General features: G+C 39.6%; 1 protein-coding gene across 1 annotated transcript in view; it reads left to right on the top strand.

Moving 5' to 3' along the window:
* Positions 1-462: 462 nt before the first annotated feature.
* The window catches only part of SLC9A3 (solute carrier family 9 member A3), a 49,551-nt gene continuing 37,973 nt past the window's right edge, over positions 463-12,040 (top strand). The window contains exon 1 of the mRNA XM_041459515.1: positions 463-652. Coding sequence (XP_041315449.1) covers positions 463-652 — 190 coding nt within the window. The remainder of the gene's footprint in view (positions 653-12,040) is intronic.

The following is a 12,040-nucleotide window of genomic DNA, read 5'->3' as shown; positions in this document are numbered from 1 at the left end:
TGCCCTCGGCCGCACGGACACAGCCCAGAGCCTGCGGCCGGCCCCGCGGCCGAGCGGAGCGGAGCTGCCCGCCGACCCCCGGGCGCTCTGTCAGTCAGGGCATCGCCGTCCCCGCACGGCAGCCTCTGCGGGAGCGGCGGGAGGCTCCGCCTCCCCCCGATCGGGAACAGCCTGATAAAGGCAGGTGCGGGCGAGCAGCGGGACCCCAGCTCAAAGCATCTGCTTGTGCACGGAGCCCCTGACCCATCCTTTGCCACGCCGCGTGAGGCGACGCCTGGGGCAGGCGGTGCGGGACGGGACAGGAGGGGACCCTGCCGCCGCCGGCCGCGCGCGCCGCTGTCCCGCCGTCCTGAGCCGTCGGGCGCGTCTCCGCCAAAGGACAAGGACCTCGCCCCCAAGGACCTCCGAAGAGGCGGGATCTCTCCGGGAAGGGGAAGCAGGATTTTGTTGTGTGGCTTGAAGATGAGGCAGGTATCTGGAGTGGCGCTCCTCCTGGGGCTGATGGCTCTCCCAGCGGCGCTGGGACAGAGAAGTTCGGAAAGCCCTAAAAATAGCAACCAAAGCTTTGCCATCGTCTCTTTCAAATGGGATCACGTCAAGGAGCCGTATATCATTGCACTCTGGATACTTGTGGCCAGCTTGGCCAAAATCGGTGAGTCTGAGGTTACATATTAATACGTGTCCTCTCCCTTTCCCTTCCCCCTTGCCCTTCTCCCACCCAACGTAAATGAAGAAAGCTTATCATAGGTCCGCTGACCCGTTTTCTGGGGGTTTACTGTACTCTGTCCTGATTTCATAATACTGCCCTACACGGTGCTTAGCAGTGTGATTTTCACCAGCCTCGAGGGGTTACCTGGTTCATTTTCACCGCCCACGACTATGGCTTCTGCATCTGACTTCTTATAAACCCTTTCAATTCCTTGAGACCTTGTATTCCTCTTGCTCCCAGGAAAAAGCTTTTTTGCAAAAGTGAAACAGAAATCGGGCCTTCCTGCTTACACAATATCTATTGCACTTTATGATATGTTTTTCTCCTGCCTGTGGTTATTAGCTATATCAGTTGGTATCATCAAAAATAACCAGTGCAAACTGCACATATGAACTTAGCGCTCTCTGCTTTGAAGTACATTGCTGGATTAGTGAAAGAGCATCGTTTTTAGAGAAGGGTAACACATATTATCAGTCCATCTGATGTAGCTGAAGAAAATACAAGCTTTAGAGCACCCAGAATTTTCTTCAAGAAATTGGAATAAGTGAAAAGTCAGGACTTAGCTTAACATCAGTGTAGTTTAAATGAATTTATATGAATGCTCCAGCTCTTGTGTTCTGAGCTTTGTGACTTTTTGCAAAAGCGATCTTGTATCAATAATGCAGTTTGCTGAACGAGAAAAGTCACTGTTTAATTAGAATGTATTTTACTTGATTGATGCTATTACTTTCAGACCTTTTGCCTTTGGATCTAAAAACACACCTCCACTTCGGCTGACACTATAAATGCCATTTTCATTTAAAATAAATCTTTTCTATAATCAATCTCATCTCAGAAGGTCAGTTGAAAATCGTACTGAAGACTTTGCTGGACTTGTATTGTTAATACTAATTTGGTATACCAGAGTCACATTCCATAGATTTTTCATGCCACAGAGAATGAAATATGTAAAAAGGTATACTTAGGTATATTCTGTCTAGCACATAAGAGAAGCATAGTAAGACCTGGATGGAAAATCCAAACCCAAAAAAAGTATTTTAAAAAGGAGTAGTATGTTACAAGTTGGGGTGATATTGTACATAATTTTCCAGCAGTATTTGCATCTTGGCTTTTACTTGATTAACCGTAGATATATAACTAAATACCTTTATCTGATCCTGTTTGACTACACTATGCAAATAGTTTGTCTTCAGACAGTTGCTGCATCACCTAGATTACATAACAGACAATTATGTTTTAATTGACTTCTATTGATGAGTTATAGCAATTAGAAAGCTGGGGAAACCATATACAGGAAACAGCTCACAACACTGAGTGCCTATAAAATGGTGCTGAACAAAGTAATAAACAGACTGCTTGTTTGAACCTTCTTTTTGAGATAGTCTTCTAAGTAAGTATAGTTATTAAGGCCTTGTGCTATTTAGGCTTTGCTGTTCTGTACATGTGGCCCAGTTGTAGAGTGTAATATTAGTGGTGCACAGCCATATCAGTTTGTGTCTAAAGCCACTGAACCCAAGAACAGGACAGTTAGATTGTACTATATTTAAATTGCAATGGCCTGGATTGAGATTAGTTGAGATTAATATGAGCCATTTTACCATGAAGTCCTTGATATAAACTCTTGATAAAGCACTTACTGTCAAGAGCTGAGTGGTGCTGATTGTTTTTAAATTCTTTGTACTTCTTTCACAGCTACACAGAGCATGTCACTTATTAGCTGATCATGCCTATCATCACTCCATCACTTCTCTTCCCCAAAGCTCTCAAGCTTTGTTTGTTTCTCTCTTCACATTTGTATTTTTGATTCTATACTTCTCTGGACATAGTTTCTGAAGAAGCAATGGATAGCTGCTGTATTCCCCTGAGAGCCTATGAATGTCTCTGCTTTCCCCACCAGTCACAGAAAAGCAAGAATGTACACTCACTGTTCAACACCGTCTTAATGAAGACATCCTGAAGGTGTTGATGTAAGTTTGTGAGAAAGGGAACTGAAAAAATTAGCTTTTCAGCCTTCTGTCTGCCTTGGTGTGTCAAGGGTTCTGGAAAGTAGGCCAGAAATCTATGAGAAGTTTTTGAATTGCAAAAGTCCTGTGCTGCATCAAAGAAAGTTTACATATTCAAAAAGCAGACAGAAAAGAACTGAGAAAGAAAATATAGAACGTCTGTCCTTGGGTTTCTTTACTACCTGAAACAGGTCAGTTGTAGTGGAGTGAAAGTGCTGGTTTTGCTGTGGGTTTTTCAGCAGAGGAGGAGCTGTTCTTGCACATGCAAGCTCACTTCTCCATGGCTACAGGGATTGGGAGTTATTTTACCGATGGATGATAGACAATTGGGTCAGCAGAAAGTGTTCTAGGAATTGCAATTAGTACCTGGGGATAAAGGTATATGAGAATGCTTTCTCTTGAATTAGAATAGCATTAGTAGTTTAGTGTTTATTTGGGCTTTTGTTTTCGGGGGTTTTTTAGATTTGTTTTGTTTCATTTGTGTGGAATTTCAGGGTTTTTGTAAAAAACAAGTTTCAGTTCATGATGTTATATGACTGGGAGAAGCATTTTGTATTAGGAGATTTTTGCAGATTTTCTGGGGCTTGATGTTCATGTTATGTACAAGGTATTCTGTAACATGAACTATTGTGTGTTAAATCTCATAAATATCCCAAATGCATGAGGAAGTGCCTAGTGTTTTGGGCTTTTGGAGAAGGAAATTGCTTTTTTAGTTTTAGTTTGGTCTAGTTATTGGTTAACTCTAAATATTGTTACAAATGAAACTGTGGAAAAGAGTCTTCATACAATTGGCTTTCATGCATTATAGAAAATAAAAAAAATTGTGCCTTCTATGAAACTTCTGATGCATCTTGGTCTACTGTTTAACGTATTCTAATTTATTTGATTTGACCCCCTTCATCTGAAATATTCCAACTCTTCATTCTTCCACTTCAAGTGAAACATTCTTAAGGTTCACAGTGTTCTGCTTTGGCTAATGATCTTTATTTCCTCTTTTGGTAGGCTGTCTTATCACTACAGAGGAGTATCCTTGTGGGATAGGGCCAATAAACTACTTACATTTGTAAATCCAAGCCAGAAAAATCATCTTATCTACATGAAGAAGGTACATGAGGTACAGCTGAGGACCCTCCTAGTGGACTTCATGAGTCCATGTCCTGGTGTCTCAGTGCTCCAAATGAAATAAGCAATACCACTGAAAAAGAATAACCTCCAGTGCACACATGTATGCATTTATAGCTACAGACAGTACAGACATTTCCTGCTGTAGGTAAAGGATGTACCATTTTTAAACAACATGCTTACACAATATAGTTATGGTTTGAGATGAAAGATACTTGTATGCTGACCAGACTCTCACGTTCTTTATAAGCTGACTTGGCCATGTGCTTTTCTTCTTTATATGTCTGTCACGGATAACATTTTGGAAATAAACTTTGTAGATGCTTAGAAGACACAAACAATATTTCAGCAGGAAAGTCTTTACAGGAAGAGGTAGAAACAGGTGGAAGATCAGAAAACTTTGGAAACAAGTAGAAGCAGGGAAGGAATAATGAGCTCAGAAGGTAAAAATGGCTAAGAGAAGAATTTTTTTAACACTGAACATTGGATACAATTTTGTGACGGTATTCCTCAGGCAATGTCAATGCAAAAAAAAAAAAAAAAAAGGTATGCTTTCTCCTGGAGGGATGGATATCTAATACATGCTTCTATAGTTGTTCAGAATCCTAGGAAACAGAGAGAGATTGTACTTATATCTTCATTGGAGGTTGTACTGGGGAAATTGTGAAATTCCTTCTTGCAGTTTAAATCCCTTTCTGGACTCTAATATTTTTATAACATTTTTTCAACATTTTTACAGAAGAATAGGTAATTGTCCCAAAGTAAAAAAAAAGCCCTACAAAGCAGCCTTTCTGTCTGTCTGGCCTCCTGGGTTTGCTCAGTGTATGCAGATAAGCAACTGGAAGAAATAGTGGGAGAGTAAGTGACTATGAACAGGAATGAGGAAGGGTACACAGCCTTTTCATTATCTGAGTCAAGTCTCTTGCCAACTGTTTTTGTTGGTATAGGTTATGCTGAGTCTAAGAATGTCACAAAAGCTTTTCTTTTTTCTTAATTTCTGTGTAGTTGCATGCAAATTCTAAAGGCTCTTATATAAGAAATTAAAAAGTGGGAGTGAAACTTGAATCCAGGGCAGCTGGTAAATCTGTCCTCAGGAGTGCCACAATGCTTTGGAGGAGGGGGAAGAAATGATTCAATAACAGCGAGCAAACACTTAGGAGAAGGCTGGTGAAGATACTGTGTCAGATGGACTTGTTGAGTCCATCAGCTCTTGAGACCCCAGGAGGACACGAGCTTCAGAGCACAATGCGTCTCTAAGGTTAGAGATATGGGTCCCCACAAACAATCCAGTTTCTGCATGCCTGGGCTCCTTCACATTGTCTCACACTACACTGAGAAAGGAACTCTTTAGAATATTTTAACACAAGCAATTGCTGTGGAGAATTTTAAGCATGTTAGGGATGGGCTAGGGAAGGAACTGTGAAAGGCAGGTCTAACCACCCATCTAATTTAGATTCCTGGGGCAATATTTTCTTTGAAGAAATCAATAACCCTCCTTCCAAAGCAAACTGTCATAACAAAAGCCCATTTGACTCCAAAGTTTCTCCTCCTGGCACTCTAGCTACTGGAAAGTGTCAGTTATGTAGAGAAAGTGATTTAAGGTATTGTTTTAATAAAATAAAAAATGTGAGACTAGCTGTTCTGTTGGCAATTCTTCAGTAAATGACAGTTAGAAAAAATGTTCAGGGATGCTTAGCAGAACTTTACTGGCTGTATTTCACTGAAAATGGAGTCAGAGATTCAAAGGTGATGATATCACCAGATCCTGCAAAGTTTAAACTACCAGCCTCCTCATGATTGTAGATCTTGTTAAAAGTTGCTTTCATTAGCAAGTGATAATATGGAAAAAGTCTTTACATTGACTGAAGTCATTGACAGTGACTTAAGAAGCCTGGAGTTGGCTATCTTCCCTCATAGCCTGACAAAGATAAGAAAGGGAAAATGCTTCTTTTACCTTTATTGTGAAGTCAGTAGAAACTGAAACAGGTTAGCACACTTAGAACAGAGGCATGTGCATTTTCTCCCCGGATAGTCATAGAAACACTATAAAATTGTGCTGGCAACTGTTATATATCTGCGGTGTCTTCATTTTTGTACAATGCTGTATTTCCTTTTCCAACGTGCTGTTTAAAATACCTGTGAGCTAGGAATGTTAAGTACTGTAAAATCTCTATCTTTTAAAGAATTACCTTTTGTATCTAACATTTCATAAGTTTTAGGCACCTGAAAATAATATTTCTAAAATTGATTAATAGCTTTGGATTTCCAGTGGTAGGAACAACTGTGTGAGCCATATTTTTATTACATTTATCATCTGTAACTGCCTGTTCCCACATTTTAATTCCATTTTACTCTTGTGCCTTACTCATAATTTTCCTGTACTTCCTGTCTCCCTGTAACACACATCTATCTTCTTCCCCCACCCCCTCCAAGTCTTGCAAGTCTCAAGTCTTAATTATTTAGAGCAGGGAAGAAGATATCAGGATAGTATAATTTGACAAGATTCAGATTACATGCCCTGGCAAATAGCAAATGTACAATGGCAACTTGTGTGAATTACATAAGAAAACAATGGCATTTTGAGAATGACCCTGAATTGAATACAGTTCAGGCATGCATACCTAAGAAAGGATCTCTGCCATCAATTACTTTCAGGCACCTGTGTGCAAAGTGCTCGACGTTCTCTGCAGAACAATGGAATCCTTTTAATACTGTAGTCTTAGGATTGTTGGAACCATTGATTTACTGTCTTGAGAGCTCAAGCCACTTATTACCAAGAGCGATCTACCAACCCCCGAAGTGACTGTAAATCTCTTATGGGGTAATGCAGTAGACCACAGCCCCACAAGAAATAAGACCAAGCAGGGAATCCTTCTAGGTGTACAGAAGGAGGTGTACACTTGTTCTTCATGTGAAAGGCTCTGAGGTCCCCCTTTGTTTTTTGTGGACCTGTGTGTGTTAGTGATGTTTGGCAGGGAAGCTGTACTGGAAATCCTGAATTATTACTTTGTTTGACATGTACAACCAGAAGCCTATCAAAAATCAGTAGTTTTACCACAAGTTTGCTTTAAGAAATGTTTGGAATCCAACTAAAAGAGTTTCCCCCTATTTACCAGCGTTTTAATTCCTCTGAAGTAACGGGTTAGTGGATTACTTAGTTCTTCTGTATCGTATGGCTCACTCTATTCCAAGATGAAATGTTGAGTCCAAAGTAATAGAAAAATATTTCTTATCTGAGTATTCTTTTTTTCTTTCAGGAAAATGTCTCTGATTTTTCTCTTCTCTCTGCAGCAGTGAAGTTAGACTAATGGCCTGAAGAACTAGAGCCTTTAATTGTTATCAGTTTGTTGACAAGTGGCAACCATTTAAAACTAGAGACCATTAAAACAGTCGTGGTAAACCACGGAGCATGGTGGATTGGCTGTGTTGCAATACTTTGTTTCCTTCTGTAAAGCAATTTGCAGAGTATTTACCCCTGTGAAAGGAGTGATTTGATACCCAATTGGCTGCTATGTAAAGCGCTGTGAAGTCATAAATACTGAAACTACAGCCTGACAAGGAAGAGCTGACCAAGATGGAATGCAAGACATCAAGTGGAAACACTTTTAATTAAGGCACGAATATTTAATGTTCATTCATGGAAGAAGAAAACTGGAAGGTATTCTGAAAGGCCTGCACAATAACAGGGGTTTTAAGTAGTTGGATCTGGAGAGTTTTCTCCTTCCATAAATGAAAATAGAAGCAGTAATTCTGGATTCATTAAAATGTGCCTAGGAGAGAAGTTCTGCTTTTATCTATTGAAAGAAAAAATGCCTTTGTTTTTGCCAAAGCCAAATGTAAAATAGCAGTAGTCACACACCAGGGAAGAAAATCTCAGTCTAGATTGTAGATTGATTTTCAAAAACATGTGGTTTTGATTATTTCTGCTTCAATTACAATTTTTAAAAAATTGGGGGGGGGGGGGGGGGGGGGAAGTCTGAACTAGTGTCTTTATGGATTCAGCCAGTTTCATAAATTAAGCTTTGAGGAAAATGTTAAATATTAAGAAACCAGTAAAGGTCTTGAGACAGTAAAATTTCATAATGAAAATCTCCCGGGTACAAACAGATTGTAAACGGATGGAAAGACTTGCTAGCTTCTTTATTAAAATTCATATTGTTTCATTGGTTTGATTTTATAATAATATTCCTAGGAATATTATTCCTAGGGACTAGGTGATACCAGTTAGTATAAGATAGCTTTATGTTAATGTTATGTTAATGTTAATATTGATACATTAACAGTTGTACTTTCATACATAAAACTAAATATAGGTATAGTTTGCAGATATTACAATACTACTCCAGTGAAATACCAAAATGATGAATATCTAGATGTAAATTTTCAGACCTTGGCGGCATAGATATATGCTTAGGAAATTCAGTTAATAAATGCTACTTAGTGGTTTAAGTCGTTAAAATATTAATTCCAGCAGTGTTTGAATGCTTGCTCTTCTGTCTATGCACAGTCTAGGGTTTGAAGTGCTCTAAGACCTGGTTTGAATTAAATATCCAGATTTTCTGTTGAAATAATTCTGGCTCTAAGCTATTCCATCCTATTTAGTTCTGCGAATGAATTCGGGACAGTAGTGAACTGGGGAAAACCATTAGATACTGGGTCTCCTATAGTGTTCACAGAATCATAAAATAATAGTGTCACAGGCTTGTTGAGGTTGGAAGGTGCAACATCTGGTCCTATGCTCCAACTCACCCAAGGTGACCTACAGCTCATTGTCATGATCATGTCCAGACAACTTTTGATTATTTTCAAGGATGGAGACTCCACAACCCTTCTGGGCAGCCTGTGCCAGTGTTTGGCCACCCTCACACCTCTGCCAAGCTGCTCTGCAGCTGGGTGGCCCCCTACATCTACTGGTGTGGGGGGTTGTTCCTCATCAGTTGCAGGACTCTGCACTTCTCTTTGGCAAACTTAACAAGGTTCCTGTCAGCTCATTTTCCAGCCTGTCAAGGACCCTCTGGGTAGCAGCCCAACCCTCTGGCCTATCAGCCACTCCTCCAAATTTGTGTCATCAGCCAAATTTTTCAGGGTACTCTCTACCCCATCATTCAGACCATTAATGAAGATGTTAAACAGGACTGGACTCAGTACAGATCCCCCGGGGTTCACCTCTAGTCCAGCCTCCGACTGCACTTTGCACCACTGATCACCACCCTCAAGGTCTGTCCATTCATCCAGTTTTCAATCCACGACACAGCAGCCCATCCAGCCCCTACAGCAACAGCCTGAGGCTGTTCTGGGAGGCAGTGTCAAAGGCCTTATTGACGGCTCATTAGATACTCGTCAGGCACTGCTCTCCCCTCATCTTCCATGTGCATCACTTTATTGTTATCAGGTTAGTCAAGCACTTTCATGTAGTGAACTATGCTGACTCCTCCTGAGATATTTCTTGTCCTTCATGAGTCTGTTTACCGAATTAGGTGCTCTGTCAGTTAGATCTGCAGAACCTTGGATTAGCAGGTTCATACATGGGTGGGACCTTTATCTGCATCTTACCTGGTTAAAGAAAGGAGCATTTCTGTATGCAATTGGTACACTTTGGTTAGCAGGTACAAAAGTGCACACTACAGAGAAGAGAAGAATACAAGGTGGTCATATAGTGGCCACATGGTCCTGCCATCGTGAATTAAATAAAGGAATGACAAAGTACCTGCATAATTTCTCACTCCTCTGAACCAGGTGCTCTCTGATCAGAGTGGCTTCAATTTTGTGTTATGAATGGCTTTCACTCATATGTTTGTCACCCTTCTGCCTTCTCTCACCTGATACAGTGTGAGTTTCATCTCTTATTTTAGCCAAAGCTTTCTCCAGGATGAACTGATATTCTAATAGGAATTATTATTATTACTTTAAGGGAACATGCAGTGAGATCTGTTAACTGGTAGTACCAAGCTCAAGCAGCAGCTAAATGAGTCAGTAGGAACATGTGTAAACTCAGAGGTGGTGTTTGTAGTGTACCCTGTTTCCTACAAATCCCTCTTCTGCACACAAGCTCTATGCCAGAAAACCACACCTCTGTGCCTCTCCTCTGTACTATGCAGCTATTACCTCTGTGTCTTCCACTTGCAGCACTGGCACTCTGCAACCTCTTCTCAGTTTGTCCATTTTTAATGGGCTTTTCTCAAGAAGACTGCCCTTGTCCTTCTAAAAAAAGGACCGTAAATTATGGCCATAATGGTCTTCTATTCCTTCCCAAAATTATACTCATTTAGCTAGCATCATTTCACAAAGGACTGTGAAAACTCTGACTCTGGATAGAAGGACATTTCAACTATTGAACTGGTATTTTGTCAAGAAACATTATTGCAGATAAAGATATTTTGAACTCAGTTACTTGGTCAGATCAGCTGCTATGGATGATCATAAGTGGAGGATAGTGTATTTTTTTTTTTTTTTTTTCTAAGTAGAACTGCTTAAATGCTGTGTTTATTCTCATGCTTCTCCATTGTTTCACTTGATACCACGGAAGCCATGTAGAAAAGAAATCACTAATAACTTCATAGGCTAAAAAGTATTTGAAGTTGCATGCACAATCTTTCTGGTGTAATGAATTGAGAAAGATAGTCTACATCTAAAAAAATGAACACTTTTGAACTGAGCAGTGCCCTGATCAAGAATGAAAAAGTACGACAAAAGGTATGAAATGAAGGGCAGAATGGAAGCTACAGGTGAGAATGCTATTACGTAAGCATAAAAGCATTGGAATTAGATTGTGAAAGAACAAGAAAAACAGCAGAAAGGATCTCCATATTTATATTCAAAGCCTAACAAACACATACATGTATTAATTAATTTCTCAGTTTTTGTTGCTTTGTTATCACAAAGATAAGCATTTGACTGTCATTAAAGGTTTTCTGTTAAAATATTTTCTATTCATTGAAAGGATTTTGTCATAAACTACTGCCTGACAGATTCTGTCAATATGTCTGTTAATTATAATGTCTTATCATGAATTAACAATGTAAGATTTTTGCGACTTTGCTCTATAGAGCTTCGAGAGGGCTGCTTTTGCTCTTGGGCAATCTGTCCTCAGGAAGACTCATCCAGTAGCTCTCCATGTTATCCTGTGGAGTACAGTGTATCTGCTGTACAGGCAGCATTTCTTAGAGAAGATGAATAGGCATCAAATCACTGAGCATCAATTTTTTCAGCTCACTGTCATGCTAAGTATTCTTTCAAATGAGGGAGCCGCCTTTCTACCTGCTCTCAGAAATTCTACAAATCTACTGGGATATTTGAAGCTGAATCTGCCAATTGCTGCATGGAGCAAAGTCTTATGATTCAAGGCAAGAATAAAATATAGGTTAGTAGCTCACTCAGACCAGATATCTAAGTGGTTGTGTAGCATCTTTAATAGAGACTGAAACTTGTACCAGTGAAAACTTACACTACTTATGCAGTAGAAGTGCCTGGAAAAGGAAAGCAGGTTTTGTTACTTTCTCTGTTACAAAATTTAGAAAAAGAGTCAACAATCCTCCAAAGTTTTGTTAGAAATAAAGAACACAAGTTCAGAAAATTATTTTTTTTTCAGTATGATAAATACATCACGGAAGTCAGTGAAAAATAAAATTTTGTAATTCACCTGCCCCCTCCTCTGCTCAAGTTAATTCAATCAATTTTCAGACATACTCTGATCTGGGGGTGAGGTCATTACAATTTACATGAGCTTAAAAAAAATGGACTGTCACATTTACCATGGACTTAAGGAGAGCAGCAATTCCTTAGTACACAATACATTAATCTTATTTGAACCTTATGTTCCCTAGCCTTTCAGTAAACGGAAGAATATTTTGTTTCCATGTCTTGAATACTTGTACTGAAGAAAATGGTAATTAAGGGATAAGCCAAATTTTTTTGAACCAAAATTATTACTTTCAAGCACTCAATAAGGCATCTTAATTCTTTAGCCTGTCTTAAGGAACACAGCACAATTGACCTTACTAAAAACCATAATTTTTAAGGCATGTCCACTTGAAAAATGCTGTTTGGTGTTTGAAAGTATGAGGATGTAAAACCAGCAGGAGGAAGTATGAAGTTTCCTTCTGTTTATTGTGATTTATGAGTAAAGATTAAAAGCAATCCAAGATAAACCTGCCACTGCAAGTGGAAATTCAGCTTGTGTGTGGGTACTGAAGTGCTTGTGTCAGGA

The sequence above is a fragment of the Pyrgilauda ruficollis genome, unplaced genomic scaffold (assembly GCF_017590135.1).
Source record: "Pyrgilauda ruficollis isolate IOZ18807 unplaced genomic scaffold, ASM1759013v1 scaffold137, whole genome shotgun sequence".
Taxonomy (NCBI): domain Eukaryota; kingdom Metazoa; phylum Chordata; class Aves; order Passeriformes; family Passeridae; genus Pyrgilauda; species Pyrgilauda ruficollis.
Note: the sequence above shows the minus strand (reverse complement) of the source record. Positions and strands in the feature narration are given on the sequence as shown.